Raw genomic sequence first — 20,603 nt, forward strand, 5'->3', positions numbered from 1 at the left:
CGCTGTGAGTTAATTTTTAATTTAAATGTTTTAATTAAAAGCTATATCAGGGAATTATGAGGGAATGTTACACTTGTTTAGCCAGGAAAGCCTCACTGAGTCTAAAGGTTTTTGTAGGGTCCTGCCAAGTGTTTGCAGTAGGGGGCGATGTTGCTACACCTAATCGGACATCGGACAGACGGACGATATAATCTATTGTAGGCTGGTTCACTTCGTTCCTATCAATATAATCCCTTAACTATAACCAGTCATCGATAAGCATATTATTTTTAACCGCGACGAATGCAATTCATTTATACGGCCATTGTGAGTTTCTCAAACTACATAATTATTGAAGATGCTATGTGATGTGTAATAAACCCCGTTGAGACGTCGTGAATTGAGAATTCTTTATTCAGTTTCGTTCACAGCTTCCACCACATTCGTTCCTCCAGTTCCCTTGCTCCTTCACGCTGTTGGCTGACAGCGAGAGAGAGACTGCCGCGGCCCGCCACGTGGCAGGCTCCGGACCACGACACCAGCGTGGCTTCTCCGCTCCTTTTAATCCCTGGCCCACGTGATGACCCGCAGCCAATCCTCAGCCACACCCCTGGAACTTTCCCGAAGCTACTGTACGGCTCCAGGGCCACGCCCCTAACTCGACTCCCCATTGGTTGCAGGCTGAAGTCAGCAGAGCCAATCATCATCATCCAGGTGTAACCTCACATTACAAATGTAATGCATTGGGCCAGAGTGGATTTCTGTCACAAGCCGAGTTGAACAGGAAATGGCTCCAACTCCTGGTCACACAGCTTTAGATGGGCCTGCCCAAAATCATAAAAATCCTCAACGAATGTGAGCAGAGGCAGAGACATCGAAATCAAGGAACCCAAAGCACCACGCCTATTTAGGGTACCATAGGCCTTAATTACATCAAGAAAGCAGAGATCTAGTTTCTAGTAAAAATCCGTACTCCCCCGCTGTACTCGATCGACAGAAAATACAGCCGCCCCTTGAATATCGGAGGTTACGTTCTTGGAAAGTGCCACGCGACAGCTAGAAACGCGATATTCAATACTTAAGCCTTACCCAAGTAATGGCGTTAGGTAAACGTCAAATAAAATTTACATTACAATTTAAATAAGTACTGTATTCCAAATCAACTAAAAACTAAACAATTGAAATAAACATTGGGAAACTATGTTTCATGCTCTTGGTTACAGGTCTACCCAACACTTATGGTCACACATGCTGTCTGCTTCTACTCTCTACATTGTCCGAAAAGTCCTCGCAAACCTCCACATCCACAAATGGCTGATTCGTCTCGGGCTCCATTAGCGACCTGGAAGTCAAACCCTAGAGCCTTCACAGGTCACCTTCACGAATGGTGACGTTTCCCACCTGCCTTCTTTATTGGGTCCTTGAATCACAAAAGATGGGCTTATGGAACTTCAAATTTCACACGTCAATCTCAGACTCTGCTCCTTGTAGACCTCCTTACGCGTGTTTCAGTTTCAAGACAATTCAAAAGGCCTTCCAAGTGTACATTAAGTGGTTTTTAATGTGTGTTCCCTGGCAGTTGTGAAGATTTCATTACTGTGTAAATGCATTCCAAGACAGTGCAGTCGTTAGATTCCGTGGAGGCGAGTTCTGCTCTTGGTGACATCACAAGCCAGAGAGAGGGGGAGGCCCTGACGTAACTCACTCGTTAATTTGAGGTGACGTCTTCAGAGGGAGCGTCTACATATTTAAGTAAACATGTGGTAAACAAGGTGGGATATCAATGCAGACAGATATATCTAAAGTTTTATTTAAATAGAAGTTAAAATTCAATAAATTCTAGGCTAGAATACAAATCTGTAACAAAAATCCACGATGCCTTCAAATGTGTTCTTTAAAGTACCTCCTTGCGAAAAAACAGATCGGCAGACATCTTTCATTGAACGTTCTCTACACAAAACAAAGGAATGTTTTACACAAACTATAAATACCACGGCCTTTAGGAATGCATGTGTAATGGGTTCCGGAGACACTTGTAGAGGTATCTTCTTTATTACAATACAACACTCCAACAGTCCTGATACTCTGTTACAGCCTAGGTACACAGCCTAGATACACTACTCTGGCTACGCTCTGGGGTCCTCCGGCTGCAATTACCCTAGGGGAGGCTAATTGACTTGACCCAGCCAAGGTGCGGGTCTTGACTCTGGTTTCCTCGGAACTCGCCCTTACAAGGACGTAGAGCCGGGAGTCCCAGAGTCCCACCACTGGCCCTCACAGCATCTCGGCCCATACAAGGACAAGCGGGACGAGGGGGTCCAGGGTCCTAAGCTGGCTGGTCTTGGGTCTTGAGCTGCAACTGGCCCCGATCGGCCAGGGAGCTGCCCTTTTATGCCTCGTCCCCAACGAGGGGTGGGGGTTGTGCGCCCCCAGATATCCCACAGAGCACGCACAGCCCCCCCCCCCCCCCCCCCGTTGGTGGCGCCAAGGGGCTTAACTGTTTGGGGTGCCTGGGATCCTAGCGCCTGGCGCCGAGGGCTTATCTGCCTAGGATCCTAGAGCCCCCAGCAGCCCCTCCTCTCTTATGGCACTACACATGTGTTCAGTACAAGCCACCTGTGGACTGGTTTGGTGTACAATGTCTCAACAGTCCGGCTTGTTTCAACTGATGTTCATCGGCAAGGTCCATTTCAAGTCTCAGTTCGACAAAATGTTTACGTAGTACAAAATGATAATTAGTGGTCTTGTGGAGAATGTATCTCCTATACGTAACTTATAAGTGGCATACCTTAACTGATGAATGATCCGACTATGCTCCCGATTTCAAAGACAATGAGTTGCCCCAGTCAGATGCGTCCTGATTCACAAAAATACCCTTTGACCCGTATCACAAAAATAACAGCTCTCACGTGAGTTTTTGTACATGTTACCACCAAAACAGATACTTTGTCCTGACATCACATATTCCCTGTTTGACATTAATACACAAAATGTTGTATGTACGTACAAAATCAGACAGGTATTCTTTCAATTATGATTCAAAATAATCAAAGGGCACATTGGCAACATTTTATTACTATACTGAAATGTACTGCGTCACGTTGCAACGTATTTACAAGTTGATCTGACGAGATGATGCCTATATGTGCAGCACTCTCATAAAGGGAAGCCAAGTAGTAGTACATTCTCTATTTGTTGCAGAGGTTCAAGGTTCAAATCCGACTGGTATATCAATCATCGCCCCCGACTTACAAACTCATATCCACATGCAAGCCAGTGAACGGTCACCTTGTGGCACACAGGGGCAGATGCCCATTATGGGCACCCTTCGAGTGTCTATTCATTAGAAAGGCCTGTGACAAACGTGCATCCATTGGAGCTTAATTGTCTCAAGCTTGCACATCTACCTGGTCTCCATTTGACATTGTATTGTCTAAGAAGTCCACCCACACCTCCACATCCACAAACTCCTGGGAGTTGCCTCGCTCTGCCTCACAGTAAGAATTTAGTTCCTGCTTCACACTGCCTCCATCTATGTGAAGGTCCGATTTTGGAGTTGAATCATCTTCAAATTTAATCTTCACTTCTACGCTCTTCACTGTTACTTCTTCACATTTCACCTTCGCCTCTTCATATTTCACCTTGATACCTTTCAAAGTGTCCAGGCTAGGGTTGTCTTCTGGTTCTTGTTTCATGAACAATGGGGTCATTGCAGCACTTTGACTTTCACAAGCTGATTTCAGATTACACTTCTTGTGGATTTTCTGATGCGTGTGTGTTCTCTGGTGTTTTTTAAGATTTGATGACTTTGCAAACACCTTCCCACACAGAGTGCACTTGAAAGGTTTCTCTCCTGTGTGTGTTCTCTGGTGTGATTTAAGAATTGATGACTTTGCAAACGCCTTCTCACACACAGTGCACTTGAAAGGTTTCTCTCCTGTGTGTGTTCTCTGGTGTGATTTAAGAATTGATGACTTTGCAAACGCCTTCCCACACACACTGCACTTAAAAGGTTTCTCTCCTGTGTGTGTTCTTTGGTGGGTCTGAAGATATGACGACCATGAAAATGCCTTCTCACACACAGTGCACTTGAAGGGTTTCTCTCCTGTGTGTGTTCTCTGGTGTCTTTGAAGATGTGATGACTGTGAAAACGCCTTATCACACACAGTGCACTTGAAAGGTTTCTCTCCTGTGTGTGTTCTCTGGTGTCTTTGAAGATATGGTGACCGTGCAAACGCCTTCTCACACACAGTGCACTTGAAAGGTTTCTTTCCTGTGTGTGTTCTCTGGTGTTGTTTAAAAGTAGATGAATCAAAAAATGCCTTCCCACACACACTGCACTTGAAGGGCTTATCTCCTGTGTGTGTTCTCTGGTGGGTTTGAAGATTTGATGACTTTGCAAACGCCTTCCCACACAGAGTGCACTTAAAAGGTTTCTCTCCTGTGTGTGTTGTCTGGTGGATCTTAAGATTTGATGACATTGCAAACGCCTTCCCACACAGAGTGCACTTAAAAGGTTTCTCTCCTGTGTGTGTTCTCTGGTGTGATTTAAGAATGGATGACCGTGCAAACACCTTTTTACACACACTGCACTTAAAAGGTTTCTCTCCTGTGTGTGTTCTCCGGTGGGTCTTAACATTTGATGACTTTGCAAACGCCTTCCCACACAGAATGCACTTAAAAGGTTTATCTCCTGTGTGTGTTCTGTGGTGTTGTTTAAGAGTAGATGAATCTGAAAATGCCTTCCCACACACACAGCACTCTAAGGGTTTCTCTCCTGTGTGTGTTCTCTGGTGCTGTGTCAAGTTTCCAGTACGATCCGTGCTGTTTGCATGCTGGTCGCATTGTTTCCTTCTTGTACTGAACTGCGCTGAGTGCCTTTGCTCCATCAGGCCAATTCTGCAGAGAGCGTCAGCTGCAAACAGAAAAGCATGTCCACACCATCTATGTGAGTATTGAGGCACAGAGGAATGCATATATACACAGTCACACATGACTTACACATCTATAAATATTCATATTTTCATGATATAGTGAAAGAGATTCCCCAATTCATCACAAAGGGCTGTCAAGGCACACAATGCGAGGGCAAATGGTCATAAATATGCCTGGACACCCTAGTGCAGGGGTCCTCAAACTTTTTAAACAGGGGGCCAGTTCACTGTCCCTCAGACCGTTGGAGGGCCGGACTATAGTTAAAAAAAACTATGAACAAATTCCTATGCACACTGCATATATCTTATTTTGAAGTGAAGAAACAAAACGGGAACAAATACAATATTTAAAATGAAGAACAAGTAAAGTTAAATCAACAAACTTGCCAGTATTTCAATGGGAACTATGGGCCTGCTTTTGGCTAATGAGATGGTCAATGTCCGGTTCCATATTTGTCACTGCAAGTCGTAACAAGTGATGCAAGTGTGTATCCGTTAGTCTAGATCTGGTTGGAGATTTCAAATGTTTCATTCTGGTACAAGTCTGTTCACAGACATAAGTGCTGCCAAAGATGGTTGCCATTTTGAGTGCATGGTTCCTGAGATGAGGATATGTCTCAGAGGGGAGAGATGCATAGAAATTATGAAGGCTGCTTGACTTGAATGCGTCTTTCAGAGAGTCACAATTCTGCAGTTCAGCCAGTTCCATTTGGTAAATTGTATTCACATTTTCAATGTCAATAGAAAATGGGTTACGGAAAAGCTGTATGTCCTGTTCATGGAGATGAAGCTCTTTAAATCGAAATTGGAACGCCTTTTGCAATTTTTCCAATGAATCCACACATGTTTTGTTTGGGAATGCAACCAATGGTTTTTCTGCTAACAGATTTTGAGTTGTGGGGAGATGGCAGAAGTTTTCCTCCTTTACTTGTTTGATGAGGAGGCCTTATTTTACTTCAAATGCTTTGACATGTGATTGCATATCACAGATGAGCTTCCCCTTTCCTTGAAGTTGCACATTGAAACTGTTGAGTAGCTCTGTTACATCTGTCAGAAAGGCAAGGTGCCATTTCCATTCTGCATCATTGAGCTCTGGTACTTCTTTGTTTTTTGAAAGCAGAAAAGCTGTAATCTGTGGAAGTAAGTCATTGAAACGTTTCAAAACTCTCCCTCGACTCAGCCAACGGACTTCTGTGTGGTACAGAACATCTTCATAGTCAACATTTAGCTCAGACAGAAATTCCTGAAATTGTCTGTGGTTTAGTGCATGAGCTCTAATGAAGTTAACACAAGATACCACAATTTTCATAACAGAGTCCCACTTCAGTGATTTACTACACAGCGCTTGTTGGTGGATGAGGCAGTGTATGGCTATTGGATGAGAATGGTTATGTTTGTCCATCTCTTGGTTAATGCGAGCAATTACTCCTTTCTTAGACCCCACCATGCTAGGAGCACCATCAGTTGTCACACTGGCTAGTTTAGCCCAGTTCAGCTCCAAACCATTCACAGTTTGGCAAACCTTTTCATAGATATCCTCTCCTGTAGTTGTTCCTTTGATACTTTGCAGTGCAGCAAGCTCTTCTGTGACTTCGAAATAGTCATTCGTCCCACGAATAAAAATTAGAAGTTGTGCAGAATCACGAACATCATTGCTTTCGTCGAGTGCCAAGGAAAAATAGGAAAGTTTTTTTGTGGAGTTTTGCAAATGCTGATGCAAATTGTCTCCCATTTCTTCAATCCTCCGTGTAATTGTAGGTCCTGAAAGACTCACTGTACTAAATAAATCGGCCTTCTCTGGACACATCTCTTTGGCAACAGAAAGAAGGAATTCTTTAACAAATTCTCCCTCCACGAATGGTCTGCCAGTGCACGCTATTAGCTTGGCAACTTGAAAACTTGCTCGCAGTGATGAAATATTTAGCTGCTTCTGCTTCACAAAAGTATTTTGCTGAGTTGTTAATGTATTTTTCAGTTTTAAGTTTCATAGTGTCGACGTAAATTGTATTCTTTGAACACATACACTATATTCTGGCATATCAGACACACAGCTCTTTCCTTGTACTGCATGAAAAAGTAATCATAAGTCCACTGTTCTTTGACTATCCTACACTCCGAGTAAATTTTTCTCTTTCTTGACATCATTGTTTCCTAGGGAGTCAAAATTGATATTAGTAAAATACCAATATATATACAGCGCTACAAAAACAATATACCAGCAATAACTTTGCCCACACAGAGACATACAGACTGCACTGCCCATCAATGCAGTCTGATTGGGGGGTACTCTGCCCCCTCTCCCTCTTCCACCAATGACCGTCCTTCTCATGCAGAAAAAAGTAACAGACAGGCAGCGGCGGCAAAAACACCCGGCGGGCCGGATAAATGTCCTCGGCGGGCCGCATGTGGCCCGCGGGCCGTAGTTTGAGGACCCCTGCCCTAGTGTCTTCAAAATTAATGTTTACTAAAAACTCCAAGCACACAATTTTGGTTGTCTAGCTACGACAGGAATATTTATTTAAGAAAAATTAGCTAACATAGTGTAGGGGTGTTAGAGAGAGAGCCCGTTATGCATGGCAGCTTATGGCAAACAAACACAGTAGGCGGGACTACGTGAGTGCACGGGGAGATGCTCTCTACGACGTCCGCGCCAGGCACCCTGGGGGGCTGATTCGTAGTTATGATCCCCCGGGGCCCCACCCCTCAGCGGGGGGTCGGGTATAAAAGGGGATGTATCAAAGGGCTCGGGAGTCATGTTAAGCTAACCAGTGAAGACTGAAGACGTCTTAGCTAGAGCCCTGGACTCCCCTGGTTCGCCGTCCTTATCAGGGCCGAACAGGACCGAGCCAGCGGCGTGGTCCCGAGGTCCAGAGCCGGTGCTCTTGTCAGAGCTGGTCTGGGACTCAGGGTACCGGGCCCGACTTACCAGTGTCGGGCAAGACAGCCTCCCCTAGCCCGTTAGAGGAGGACTAGGAGGCAGGCTAGAAGTAGCTAGCGCGTGTATCCCCAGCTAGCCGGGTGAGGGGGCCGACACCCCCTCTAGTGTTGTATGTCACAACCGTGCTGTGTGTAATAAACCCGTGTGCCTCCAACTCCGGCGTCCAAGAGTCGTGAACACTACTACATCTGGTGTCAGAAGTAAAAATCTACGAACATGGACACGCGCCGGACAGCTCGAGTTAGGGTACCGGAGGGGGAGGACACCGTTGCAGTCGGGGAGCCCGGGACGCCTGAAGAAAGCACAGAGCAGTCGGGGCCCGAGGCGTCCACACCGCGGCAACAGGAGAATGGGGAGCCGTCGACAGAGGGCCTGAGGCGGGCGCACGCTGAGCTGGCGGAGCTGCTGTACGCCGCTGCCGCCATGCTGGACCGCATCACACAGCTGGGGGCTGCTGGACCGCCACGGAGCGACGGCAGCCAACCACCTCAGCGCCTTCCCGCCATTTCGACGGAGCACCGCTTTGAAAATCCCGCCATCGCCGCAGCTGCTGTTGAGGGCGTGGCCGGTCTGAGCATCGCGTCCAACGGCGGGAGTACAGTACCTGCCGCGTCATCGCCAACGGACGGAACGTCACCACGGGTGCGACCGGCGATGCCATCGGTTGTTCGCGCCGAGGCAGAGCCGGGTGAGGGGGACGAGGGAGTGCGATCTTCCGCGGCAGCAGCTGCCTTACATCAGCGCCTACCTCCACTCAAAGAATTTGTGGGCGAGGAAGGCAACTGGGGCGGCTTCCAGCGGCGCTTCCTCGCTCACCAGGAGATGGCGCAGTGGACGGACGCCGAGGCTCTCCGCGCGCTGCCGGCACTCCTCGACAGCGACGCCCTCGCCACTCTAACATCGGCACCGAAGGAGAGGCGCTCCACGCTGCAGAAGGCGATGCAAGTGCTGTCTGCAGTATACGGTCCGCCGTCGGACTGTCGGCAACTCTTTTACGATCGCCAGCGGGGGGCAAAGGAGTCGCCCCTGGCGTACCGCATAAGCCTCCTGGCACTGGCAAAGGCGGCCTTTCCACGGATGGACAACGAAGGTGTCGACGCCATGGTTACGGAGAAGATACTCCTGCTGGCGGACGACTTAGATATCGTCATCGTCGCACAGGACGACGCGGAGATGTGCTCCCTCCAAGCGGCCCGACTCCTCCACGCAAACCTGTGCTCACAACGACGGAAGGCCAGCAAGGCGGCGAGCGGGCGTGCCGTGGCTGCAGCTGCCCTCCCGGCGGAAGAGATTTGCGCCATCGACCATCAACGGCAGCAGGGAGCAGGAGTACGGGCGGACCGGGGCGGTTCAAGCCATCTCGACCATCCATCGTCGTCGCCAGCGCTCCCGCGCTGTTACAACTGCGGCATCCGGGGCCATGTCGCCTCGGGGTGCCGCTCTCCTCGGCAGCGCGGGACGACACCTCAACGGGACGCCGGCCCTCGTCACAAGCTCCACCATCATAACCCGGCGAGTCGCGGCACCTCTCATGTTTGGCCCACGCACACGCCCGTCACACACTCAAACACCGCAGCGAATGGGGGGCCGATATCGCGCACCATCGCACCAACACGCACCACTCTGGGTACTCATATCGAACCCGGCCAGTGGTCCGTGTTGGCCCATCACGTTCTAGCCGCATCGTCGGGGTCGTCTGCCGTTGTGGGGCACATCGACGGGGTTGAGGTGCGCATCCTGGTCGATACGGGAGCATCGGCGACCATTATTTCGGAGTTAATTTACAATATTCTCCCTGTCCAGAGCCGTCCTTTGATGCCCGTTAACGTGCCATTCTATGCTGCTAATGGAGGCTCACTTGGCATCATTGGACAAATTCGAGCCCAAATTTGTATCGGGGATATTAAATTGTCTGGGCCGATTTTTGTTTCCTCCTCGCTGGCGGTTCCGTGCCTGCTGGGGACGGACTTCCTGGCCAAAATGCCGATTAGGATATTAATTGACCAGGGATGCATTGAGCTCCCGTCGGGCCGACGCATGGCGTTTCTGCCATCCCCCGTTACGAGTCGGACGGCGTTCGCGACGGTGCCGGCGTTCGTAGATAGAACGGTGCGCGTTCCTCCGGGGGCACAAATGTTGATTCCTTTGAAACTTCGGCGGCCCTTCGCTAAGGGCATTGGGGCCCAAGGGGTTCTGCTGGGGCCTTCTAGGGCCGGGGTTAGTGGACCTCATTTACTTCCGGCCCAGACCATAGTAAGAGGGGACGGAGACCCCTTCATCGCGGTCCTCAATGTGGGCTCGCAGACGGTGGTGGTCCCACAGGGGACCGTGCTTGCTCACGCAACGCCGGTGCCCTGTGAGGAACCCGTCGCGAATCACGTCAGCGCTGTCCCTGCGCCGCGACCACATTCGGACAGCGATGAAGGGTGGCTCGAGGCGCTTTGTGCGGGATCGACGGACCTGTCAAATTCAGAGCGTCAACAACTTAAAACATTACTGCGGGAATTTTCCGACGTTTTCAGTCGGGACAAATACGATTTGGGCTGCACTCATCTGCTGCGTCACCATATTGATACGGGTGACAGCGCGCCAATACACCAGAATCCTTTTCGGTTAAGTCCCGCTGAAAAGGACCATGTCAAATCGGCTGTTGATGACATGTTAGCCGCCGACATCATTTCTCCTTCCACCAGCCCTTGGGGAGCGCCGATCGTCCTAGTTAAGAAACAGGACGGCTCGTTGCGGTTTTGCGTTGATTTTCGGCGCCTTAACAAAATTTCGGTTGCCGACGCATACCCGCTCCCACGGATGGACGAATCGCTTGACGCCTTGGCGGGAGCGCGATTCTTCTCCACATTGGATTTACTTTCGGGATTCTGGCAGCTTCCTCTGGATGATGATTCTAAGCCTAAAACTGCTTTCCGTACACCGCACGGCCTCTTCCAATTCAACCGGTTGCCGATGGGACTCCACTCAGCGCCGGCAACTTTCCAGCGTTTGATGGAATTGGTTTTGGCTGGATTGCAATGGGACTCGTGCTTGATTTATTTGGATGACGTTATCGTCTTTAGTAAAACATTTGACGAACATCTCCAGAGGTTGCGGGCGGTTTTCCTAAAGATGCGGGCTGCTAATTTGAAATTCAAACCCCAAAAATGTCATCTGTTACGCGAATCGGTGCGTTATTTGGGACACATCGTGGGACGCTCAGGTATTGCTACCGATCCCGCCAAAACGCAGTGCGTCAGCTCCTGGCCGACTCCCACTTCGGTGGAAGAGGTTAGGAGTTTCATTGGCTTCGCGTCGTATTACCGACGGTTTGTCGCGGATTTTGCGACGATTGCGAAACCCCTACACGCTTTAACGTCAAAAGGGGTTCAGTTCCACTGGGGACAGGAGGAGGAGGCTGCTTTCCGCTCCCTTTGGGACGCTCTCGTAAAAGCTCCTCCCTTGGTTTACCCCGATTTTTCTAAGCCCTTTTTGCTCGACACCGATGCGAGCAACACGGGTATTGGGGGCGTGCTTTCCCAGGTGGTTGACGGCGTGGAACGGGTGGTCGCGTACGGTAGTCGGGTGTTGTCTCCTGCGGAGCAAAGATATTGTGTCACCCGTCGGGAACTGTTGGCAATTGTCTATTTCATCCAACAGTATCGCCCATATCTGTACGGTCGGCATTTCACCGTCCGCACAGATCATGCGGCACTACAGTACGCCCTGCGAGTTCAACAACCATCGGGACAATTGTCTCGATGGTTGGAGATTCTCCAGGACTTTGATTTTGAAACCACCTACCGTAAGGGCGTTCACCACACCAATGCGGACGCTCTGTCGCGCATGCCAACCACCTCCGAATGTGCATGCCTCCTGGGGTCTGGACGTTGCAGGCCTCCAGGGGACATATCGGTTCCGGTCTTGGCGGCCGCCGCCGACAACGAAACATTGATTACTAATTCGATCGAACAACAGGGAAAAGATTCCCTGTTGGGGTTGCCCGTCACTGAATGGGGGCGCCTCCAGATGGAGGATACCTCCCTCCTCGGGTGGCGTCGTCGTGTCGGCTGTGCTGGGCGGGGGAGGGGTGATTCCGACGCATGGGAAATGGTGCAAGGTCTGCTGATGCATTGGGACGGGAAATCCCATCGACACCGGCTGGTGGTCCCTTCTGGGTTGCGGGGCAAGGTGGTGTGGGCCGCTCATAAGCGCCTCCTACACCTGGGGACCCAAAAGACCCTCGCCTTGCTACAACTTGATTTTTTTTGGCCTGGCATGACGAGGGATGTCGGGGATATATTGGGGTCATGCCCTCGGTGTGCGCAACAAAAACCGCCGGCACGGGAGTCTAACCCACCCTTGCAATGAATCAAAGTGTCCAGAATAAACGAGCTTGTCGCGCTGGATATTTTGGGCCCATTCCCCGCCACCCCCAGGGGCAATAGATATTTGTTGACTGGTGTGGAGTATTTTACACGCTGGCCTATGGCCTGGCCCCTTGCCAACCAGTCGGCAGCAGCCATCGTGGAGGCCTTTGTTCAGGGATACGTCCTGGACAAAGGTGCTCCGGAGCGGCTGCTGACCGACCAGGGCAGAAATTTTTCCGGTAAACTACTCAAACAAGTCTGTGAGCTCCTGGGCACGAAGAAAATTCGTACCTCCCCGTATCACCCGCAAACTGACGGGATGGTCGAGCGTCTGCATCGCACCATCACGTCAATGTTGTCACAGCAGGTTTCGGACTCACAGACCGATTGGGACCTGCAAATTCAAGGGGTCTTGGCGGCGTACCGGATGGCACCCCATGCAGCTACGGGATTTTCACCCTTCTACCTCATGTACGGCCGCGAACCTGACCCACCCGTTCGTGCCCAGCTGCAGATCCCCGCGCCGCAGGGTAAAACTAAATTGGCTGACCATGTAAAATTTAATCTGGCCAAATTAACAGAGGCACGGGATGCTGCCATGCAAAACTCTGACCTCCGTCAGAAAGCGAATGAGCGGCTCAGACTGGGTCGGGCGCACATGCTGCAGTGGAAGCCGGGGGACAAGGCATGGCTGCACTGTCCCCAGGTGCCACTAGCAACCTCCTCTAAGCTGGTGCGGCTGTTGCGGGGCCCTGTGGAGGTGGTCGAGGTTTTGCGACCGCAGTGCGTGCGCATCAAATGGGGGAAGCGGCGGTGGTTCGTGCACCCCTCTAGATTAAAACCCTTCGTTGCGGTACATATCCCCACTTCACACACGCATGGCCAAACATGTGGGGGGTCGACCGACTCACTGGGTCCGTCTCCGTCGCTCTCACCTAATGCCTTGCCGGCTGTGCCACCTCCAGGTGCATCAGGAGTGACGGGCTCACGCCCAATCACCCCTCCGGAGGATGCCAAGGGTCACGCGGCGTTGGATGAGGACTCACTCCGAGACGGACAGTTGCCACCTGACGGTCCGCCGCCCGGGGTTACCCCGTGTGAGGGGCCCGCTGCAAGGACGCGTGCTAAAATGCGCAGACTGTTGTGAGGCCGGAAGATGTGTACATAGGTTGTGTTCATTGTGTGTTGTGTGGGTGGTGTGTTCCCTGCTCATTGGATGTACACATGTTGGGTTCACCATGTGCTGTGTGTGTGGTGGGTTCCCTGCAAATTGTATATAGGCTGTTTTTACGGAATTCGTATTTATTCGGGGGGGGGGGGTGCGTCGGGTTGTTTTCTCTTCTTGCTGTTGCGTTCTTGTTGTGTTCTTGTTGTTGTTCTTGTTATTGTTGAAAAATAGTGAGGCACACGCGCGGTCGGGGGTAAATGCACTTTTATTGTTTTTTTTGTATGTTGGCAGCCGGGACGGCTGCAAGCTATGCGGGGGGGGGGGGGGGGGGTGATGTAGGGGTGTTAGAGAGAGAGCCCGTTATGCATGGCAGCTTATGGCAAACAAACACAGTGGGCGGGACTACTGAGTGCACGGGGAGGTGCTCTCTACGACGTCCGCGCCAGGCACCCTGGGGGGCTGATTCGGAGTTAGGATCCCCCGGGGCCCCACCCCTCAGCGGGGGGTTGGGTATAAAAGGGGATGTATCAAAGGGCTCGGGAGTCATATTAAGCTAACCAGTGAAGACTGAAGACGTCTTAGCTAGAGCCCTGGACTCCCCTGGTTCGCCGTCCTTATCAGGGCCAAACAGGACCGAGCCAGCGGCGTGGTCCCGAGGTCCAGAGCCGGTGCTCTTGTCAGAGTTGGTCTGGGACTCAGGGTACCGGGCCCGACTTACCAGTGTCGGGCCAGACAGCCTCCCCTAGCCCGTTAGAGGAGGACTAGGAGGCAGGCTAGAAGTAGCTAGCGCGTGTATCCCCAGCTAGCCGGGTGAGGGGGCCAACACCCCCTCTAGTGTTGTATGTCACAACCGTGCTGTGTGTAATAAACCCGTGTGCCTCCAACTCCGGCGTCCAAGAGTCGTGAACACTACTACAATAGCAAAGGCTGTTGAAAAGAATACTATTTGTATTATGCAGAAATGTATAAATTAATGTTCATTTGCAACTTAGAGGTGTGAAGCCAGGCTCAGATGAGCTTGAATGCGAGGATGAACAAATCTAACTTAAGCTGCATATGTGCAGTGGTAATTTCCTGACTGTTTCCATTCTTATAAAATTTTGTTCCGTACCTGTTGAATTCCATGATGAAATGGGGCCTTGCATATGTTCTAGAAAAAGATCACCTCCCTGGGAAAATCTTGACTTAAAACTTTCGTGACAGCAGGAATTCATATTCTTTGGTTATTTCAGTAAAGTCACGTAGATAGAAAATAATAATACAAATAAAGTGAATAGAAGAAAAAAAACGACTAATGTAGACTGTAGCCTGGTTCTTAACCTCGGTGAGCGTACTGGCAGTCTATAATGTCGACTGTAGCCTGGTTCTTAACCTCGGCGAGTGTATTGGCAGTCTATAATGTAGACTATTGCCTGTTTTTTTGACGAGACCTTTGCAATGGACTAGACCTTGGCGATGGACACTCACAGCTTTGTGTAATAACAGCCATAGAGGGTTCACGTGGGGATTGGCTTGCCGGTCCCGCTTTGTAGCCAATAAGGGGTGAGCCAGGGAGCATGGCCTCGGCGTGATCACGGCATGTTAGCAGGGGTGATTGGCCTGGACAATCGGGGCCTCAGCTAATGGGAAGCCGGATCAGAGGCGTGGTCCCGGGATTGACAGGGAACCATCGGGAACGGTCAACGCTGTCTACGGAGGATTGGCTGGGGGGTACCACGTGACGAAGGGATTAAGAGAGAGAGGGAGAGAGAAGTCGGGAGCAGACTTGGGAACGAGAATAGCACGAGTCACGCGCGTACGGGGCTCTGGGTGCCACGTACGCGGTGGGGACTTGGCGGGAAGTCTGCCCGCTTTCCGTTGTCTGTCAGCAACGGGGAGTGTGTGAAGTGTAACTGTGGAAGTTGAAAATAAAAAGGACTGATTCCGGAAGCCGTCTCAAGAAGGTTTATTACATTGGTGTCAGAAGTTCTTCTGCGACCGTTTGGACGATCGTCAAGATGACCAAGCACCTCAGAAAAAAGAACCTGCCCGAGCCTCCATCGGAGGAAGAGGCCGAGACGGACGAAGATGAGCTGTTGGGGGCTACAGCCCCTATGCCGCCTGCTGATACTGCTCTCCTCGACGCCTCTCAGCGTCAACTGGGAGAAGATGCGACCACCGCAGGAATGAAAGACGGATGGCGGCTGATGGCGGAGCAGATCGAGTCGTTACGCGCCATTCTGCTGAGTCTGGTGACCGCGGTAGCGTCCTCACCAGCCGTGGGTCGCCAGATTGCGGATCAGCTGGACGCCGCGGGAAGGGGTCCTACAAAAAAATCGGAGTCCGCCATTGCTCCTGCCACGCGGGAAGAAGCCGACGTTTTGGGCGGGGTGGCTGCGCTGGAGCCGTCGGCCGCCATTTTGGGCGCGCCTGCCGCCACGCGGCCGCCAGACGCCATTTTGCCTGCGACGGGTGGAGCGCGGGAACCGCAGTCGGAGACGCCCGCGGCGCGCGCTTGCCACCGCAGACATCGCCTTCCACAGATTAAAGAATTTCTCGCCGAGGGCGATTGGAGTGCTTTTACGTGGCGCTTCGAGTCAGCTTTTAGATCCGTGCATTGGACGGAGGAGGAGGCGCTGGGAGTGCTACCTACACTGCTTGATGATGTTTCTCTGGGGGTCTTCCGCTCCATCCCGGCATCCAAGAAGAAGACACTGCGAGATGCATTCGCAGAGATGGCGGAATTTTACGACCCACCGACGTCAGCCACCAGAAAATTTATGTCGCATCGCCGAGGATCGGAGGAGTCGCCTTTGGCTTATCGGGGGGCGTTGATGGCGCTGGCCATGGCTGCCTATCCCGACGCGATGGCCGATCATTTGGATCCTCTCATCCTTTCCCGTATGCTGGATGCTGGAGTTGTCTCAGGAGCTCAACATTTCTCTACCAGTGTGCGGCCACGAGCCGCTTACATCGCGATGGGTGGCGCGCTGCCTGGACGCTAAGTTTAACATCAAGCGCTGGGACCAGATGGCGGCGTGGACGGGGAAACCCGAAATCGACGGGCCGCCCTTGGGGTGGTCTCCACGACGGGTCGTCCACTGCTCCGACGACTCTGGCGACGACGACGTGCTGGCTGCTGCTGTTCCGCATGGGATTCCGGGACGGCGGCTGCGCGACCAGCATGGTGACTACGCAGGCCGTCCACGTGCGGGGGCCGGGTCATCCGACCGCCGGCCGACGACGGCCGCGTGTTTCAAGTGCGGCAGACGAGGCCATTTCGCCTCGACTGCCGCTGCCGACCTCTGCTGTCGCCTCTTCCGCCAAGGGGACCTCCATCTCCTCCACCTGCTGCGGAACTGCAACAACCTCGGGCGAGTCGGCACAAATCGGACACCCGGCAGGTCGTGTCACATCATTCATCCACTCGCACTCATTCTTACACTCCTAAGGATAATTTTACTTCTCCTGCACCATTTACACCAGGGGTCCTCAAACTACGGCCCGCGGGCCACATGCGGCCCGCCGAGGACATTTATCCGGCCCGCCGGGTGTTTTTTCCGCCGCTGCCTGTCTGTTACTTTTTTTCTACATGAGAAGGACGGTCATTGGTGGAAGAGGGAGAGGGGGCGGAGTTCCCCCAATCAGACTGCATTGATGGGCAGTGCAGTCTGTATGTCTCTGTGTGGGCAAAGTTATTGCTGGTATATTGTTTTTGTAGCACTATATATATTGGTATTTTACTAATAGCAATTTTGACTCCCTAGGAAACAATGATGTCAAGAAAGAGAAAAATTGACTCGGAGTGTAGGATATTCAAATAACAGTGGACTTATGATTACTTTTTCATGCAGTACAAGGAAAGAGCTGTGTGTCTGATATGCCAGAATATAGTGTCTGTGTTCAAAGAATACAATTTACGTCGACACTATGAAACTCAACATAAAGATAAATATGATTGTTTGGTCGGAGAAGTGAGAAAAGATAAAATATTAAAACTGAAAAATACATTAACAACTCAGTAAAATACTTTTGTGAAGCAGAAGCAGATAAATATTTCATCACTGCGAGCAAGTTTTCAAGTTGCCAAGCTAATAGCGTGCACTGGCAGACCATTCGTGGAGGGAGAATTTATTAAAGAATGCCTTCTTTCTGTTGCCAAAGAGATGTGTCCAGAGAAGGCCGATTTATTTAGTACAGTGAGTCTTTCAGGACCTACAATTACACGGAGGATTGAAGAAATGGGAGACAATTTGCATCAGCATTTGCAAAACTCCACAAAAAAACTTTCCTATTTTTCCTCGGCACTCGACGAAAGCAATAATGTTCGTGATTCTGCACAACTTCTAATTTTTATTCGTGGGACGAATGAGTATTTCGAAGTCACAGAAGAGCTTGCTGCACTGCAAAGCATCAAAGGAACATCTACAGGAGAGGATATCTTTCGATTTAAAGCTTTCGTGACTGCAGGGATTCATCTTCTTGGTTTTTTCGGTAAAGTCACATAGAAGGGAAATAACAAAATAATAAAACATAATAAAATAATTCTCACGACGTTTCGGCCACAACACAAGCAGCCGTCCTCAGGTGAAAACCAGGTCTGTCGGGGAAACAGCGTCTGAATGAAACAGCACACGAGCTTGGAGCATATATAAGCTGGGTTGGAAACGGGGGAAAGAGCGCCTTGACAAAATAATTTGCATATCAAGAGGAATTTAGCATATTTATGGGAAATGCAGGAATGTGATTAGTACTACATATGCCCGTGCTGCATATGTAGTACTAATCACATTCCTGCATTTCCCATAAATATGCTAAATTCCTCTTGATATGCAAATTATTTTGTTATGTTTTATTTTTATTATTTTATTACTTCCCTTCTACGTGACTTTACCGAAAGAACCAAGAAGAGAGGATATCTATGAAAAAGTTTGCCAAACTGTGAATAGTTTGGAGCTGAACTGGGCTAAACTAGCCAGTGTGACAACTGATGGTGCTCCTAGCATGGTGGGGTCTAAGAAAGGAGTAATTGCTAGCATTAACCAAGAGATGGACAAACATAGCCATTCTCATCCAATAGCCATACATTGCCTCATCCACCAACAAGCGCTGTGTAGTAAATCACTGAAGTGGGACTCTGTTATGAAAATTGTGGTATCTTGTGTTAACTTCATTAGAGCTCATGCACTAAACCACAGACAATTTCAGGAATTTCTGTCTGAGCTAAATGTTGACTATGAAGATGGTTTGTATCACACAGAAGTCCGTTGGCTGAGTCGAGGGAGAGTTTTGAAACGTTTCTATGACTTACTTCCACAGATTACAGCTTTTCTGCTTTAAAAAAACAAAGAAGTACCAGAGCTCAATGATGCAGAATAAAAATGGCACATTGCCTTTCTGACAGATGTAAGAGAGCTACTCAACAGTTTCAATGTGCAACTTCAAGGAAAGGGGAAGCTCATCTGTGATATGCAATCACATGTCAAAGCATTTGAAGTAAAATTAGGCCTCCTCATCAAACAAGTGAAGGAGGAAAACTTCTGCCATCTCCCCACAACTCAAAATCTGTTAGCGGAAAAACCATTGGTTGCATTCCCAAACAAAACATGTGTGGATTCACTGGAAAAATTGCAAAAGGAGTTCCAATTTGGATTTAAAGAGCTTCATCTCCATGAACAGGACATACAGCTTTTCCGTAATCCATTTTCTATTGACATTGAAAATGTGGATACAATTTACCAAATGGAACTGGCTGAACTGCAGAATTGTGACTCTCTGAAAGACGCATTCATGTCAAGCAGCCTTCATAATTTCAATGCATCTCTCCCCTCTGAGACATATCCTCATCTCAGGAACCATGCACTCAAAATGGCAACCATCTTTGGCAGCACTTATGTCTGTGAACAGACTTTTTCCAGAATTAAACATTTGAAATCTCCAACCAGATCTAGACTGACGGATGCACACTTGCATCACTTGTTACGACTAGCAGTGACAAATATGGAACCGGACATTGACCATCTCATTAGCCACAAGCAGGCCCATAGTTCCCATTGAAATACTGGCAAGTTTGTTGATTTAACTTTACTTGTTCTTTATTTTAAATATTGTATTTGTACCCGTTTTGTTTCTTCACTTCAAAATAAGATATATGCAGTGTGCATAGGAATTTGTTCATAGTTTTTTTTTTAACTATAGTCCGGCCCTCCAACGGTCTGAGGGACAGTGAACTGGCCCCCTGTTTAAAAAGTTTGAGGACCCCTGATTTACACGCTCTGCTACACAGTGGAATAAATTGGCTCGCAGGGTTGTGGCTGCGGCGTCAGGCTCGTCGACGGTACGGGGTACCATCGACGGCGTTGACGTCCGTGTTTTGGTGGACACTGGCGCATCTGCCACCATCATTTCAGATGTTATTTTTCATTTGTTGTCCATTCCTACGTCGCGGATACGCAGGGTTAATGATGCGTGTGTAGCCGCAAATGGGGGTAGCATGGGTATCTGTGGTCAGGTAGATGTGAGCATCGCTATCGGAAATATTACCGCCGCAGGACCTGTGTTGATCTCTCGCTCGCTAGCTGTCCCATGCTTGCTTGGTACTGATTTCCTGCGCCAGATGCCGCTGAAAATACGGGTCGACCAGGATTGTTTGGAAATGCCGGGGGGTCGTAGGATGTCGTTCCTGCCTTCCCTGCTGGCCAGTGCGCCTACAGGTAACGCAGTTACTGCCGTAGTCGCTGCTACGGTGGAGGTTCCGTCGGGAGCGCAAATGCTCATTCCGCTGCGTTACCGAAAACCCCTTCAAATTGAAAGGGATGCGAAGGGCGTGCTATTATCCCCATCAAATTCGGTAGCTAAATATTTTTCCTTGGCGGCAGCACAAACGATCGTGCGACCAGGTCAGGCACCTTTCATACAGGTGTTGAATGGGGGACCTGACCGCGTTGTTGTTCGGGAGGGATCGGTGCTGGCTCACGCCACTACCGATTTCGCCTCTTGTGACGAAACGCCGCGCGCCCGGATGCCCGCTGGTGGGCCTCCACACGATTGTTCGCAAGAACGCTGGATCGCAGATTTATGCGGGGAAAATTCTTCTTTGTCGAATGAGCAAAGGAATGCTCTGCGTTCATTATTGCTACGGTACGCGGATGTTTTCAGCAGAAATGATTTGGACCTCGGCCGCACGTCGCTTTTGTCGCACCATATTGACACCGGTGCGACACCTCCCATCTGTATGCACCCTCATC

The 20,603-nt window shown here is 50.1% G+C and overlaps 2 protein-coding genes across 3 annotated transcripts in view; one reads left to right on the forward strand and one right to left on the reverse strand.

The window, feature by feature from the left end:
- LOC133361624 (zinc finger protein 664-like) overlaps positions 1-20,603 on the forward strand; it is a 346,361-nt gene that overhangs the window by 99,302 nt on the left and 226,456 nt on the right. The gene's annotated exons all lie outside the window — the stretch shown is intronic.
- The window catches only part of LOC133361605 (zinc finger protein 501-like), a 39,043-nt gene that overhangs the window by 9,867 nt on the left and 8,573 nt on the right, over positions 1-20,603 (reverse strand). The window contains exon 1 of one of the 2 annotated variants that reach the window (XM_061580551.1): positions 3,798-13,474. In XM_061580551.1, coding sequence (XP_061436535.1) covers positions 3,798-4,973 — 1,176 coding nt within the window. In that variant the 5' untranslated portion in view covers positions 4,974-13,474. Of the gene's footprint in view, positions 1-403; positions 13,475-20,603 lie in introns of those variants that run through there. The other variant, XM_061580550.1, reaches the window with a different exon arrangement.

Source organism: Lethenteron reissneri, unplaced genomic scaffold, assembly GCF_015708825.2.
Source record: "Lethenteron reissneri isolate LAM-NWPU_2019-01 unplaced genomic scaffold, ASM1570882v1 scaffold_115, whole genome shotgun sequence".
NCBI classification, from domain to species: domain Eukaryota; kingdom Metazoa; phylum Chordata; class Hyperoartia; order Petromyzontiformes; family Petromyzontidae; genus Lethenteron; species Lethenteron reissneri.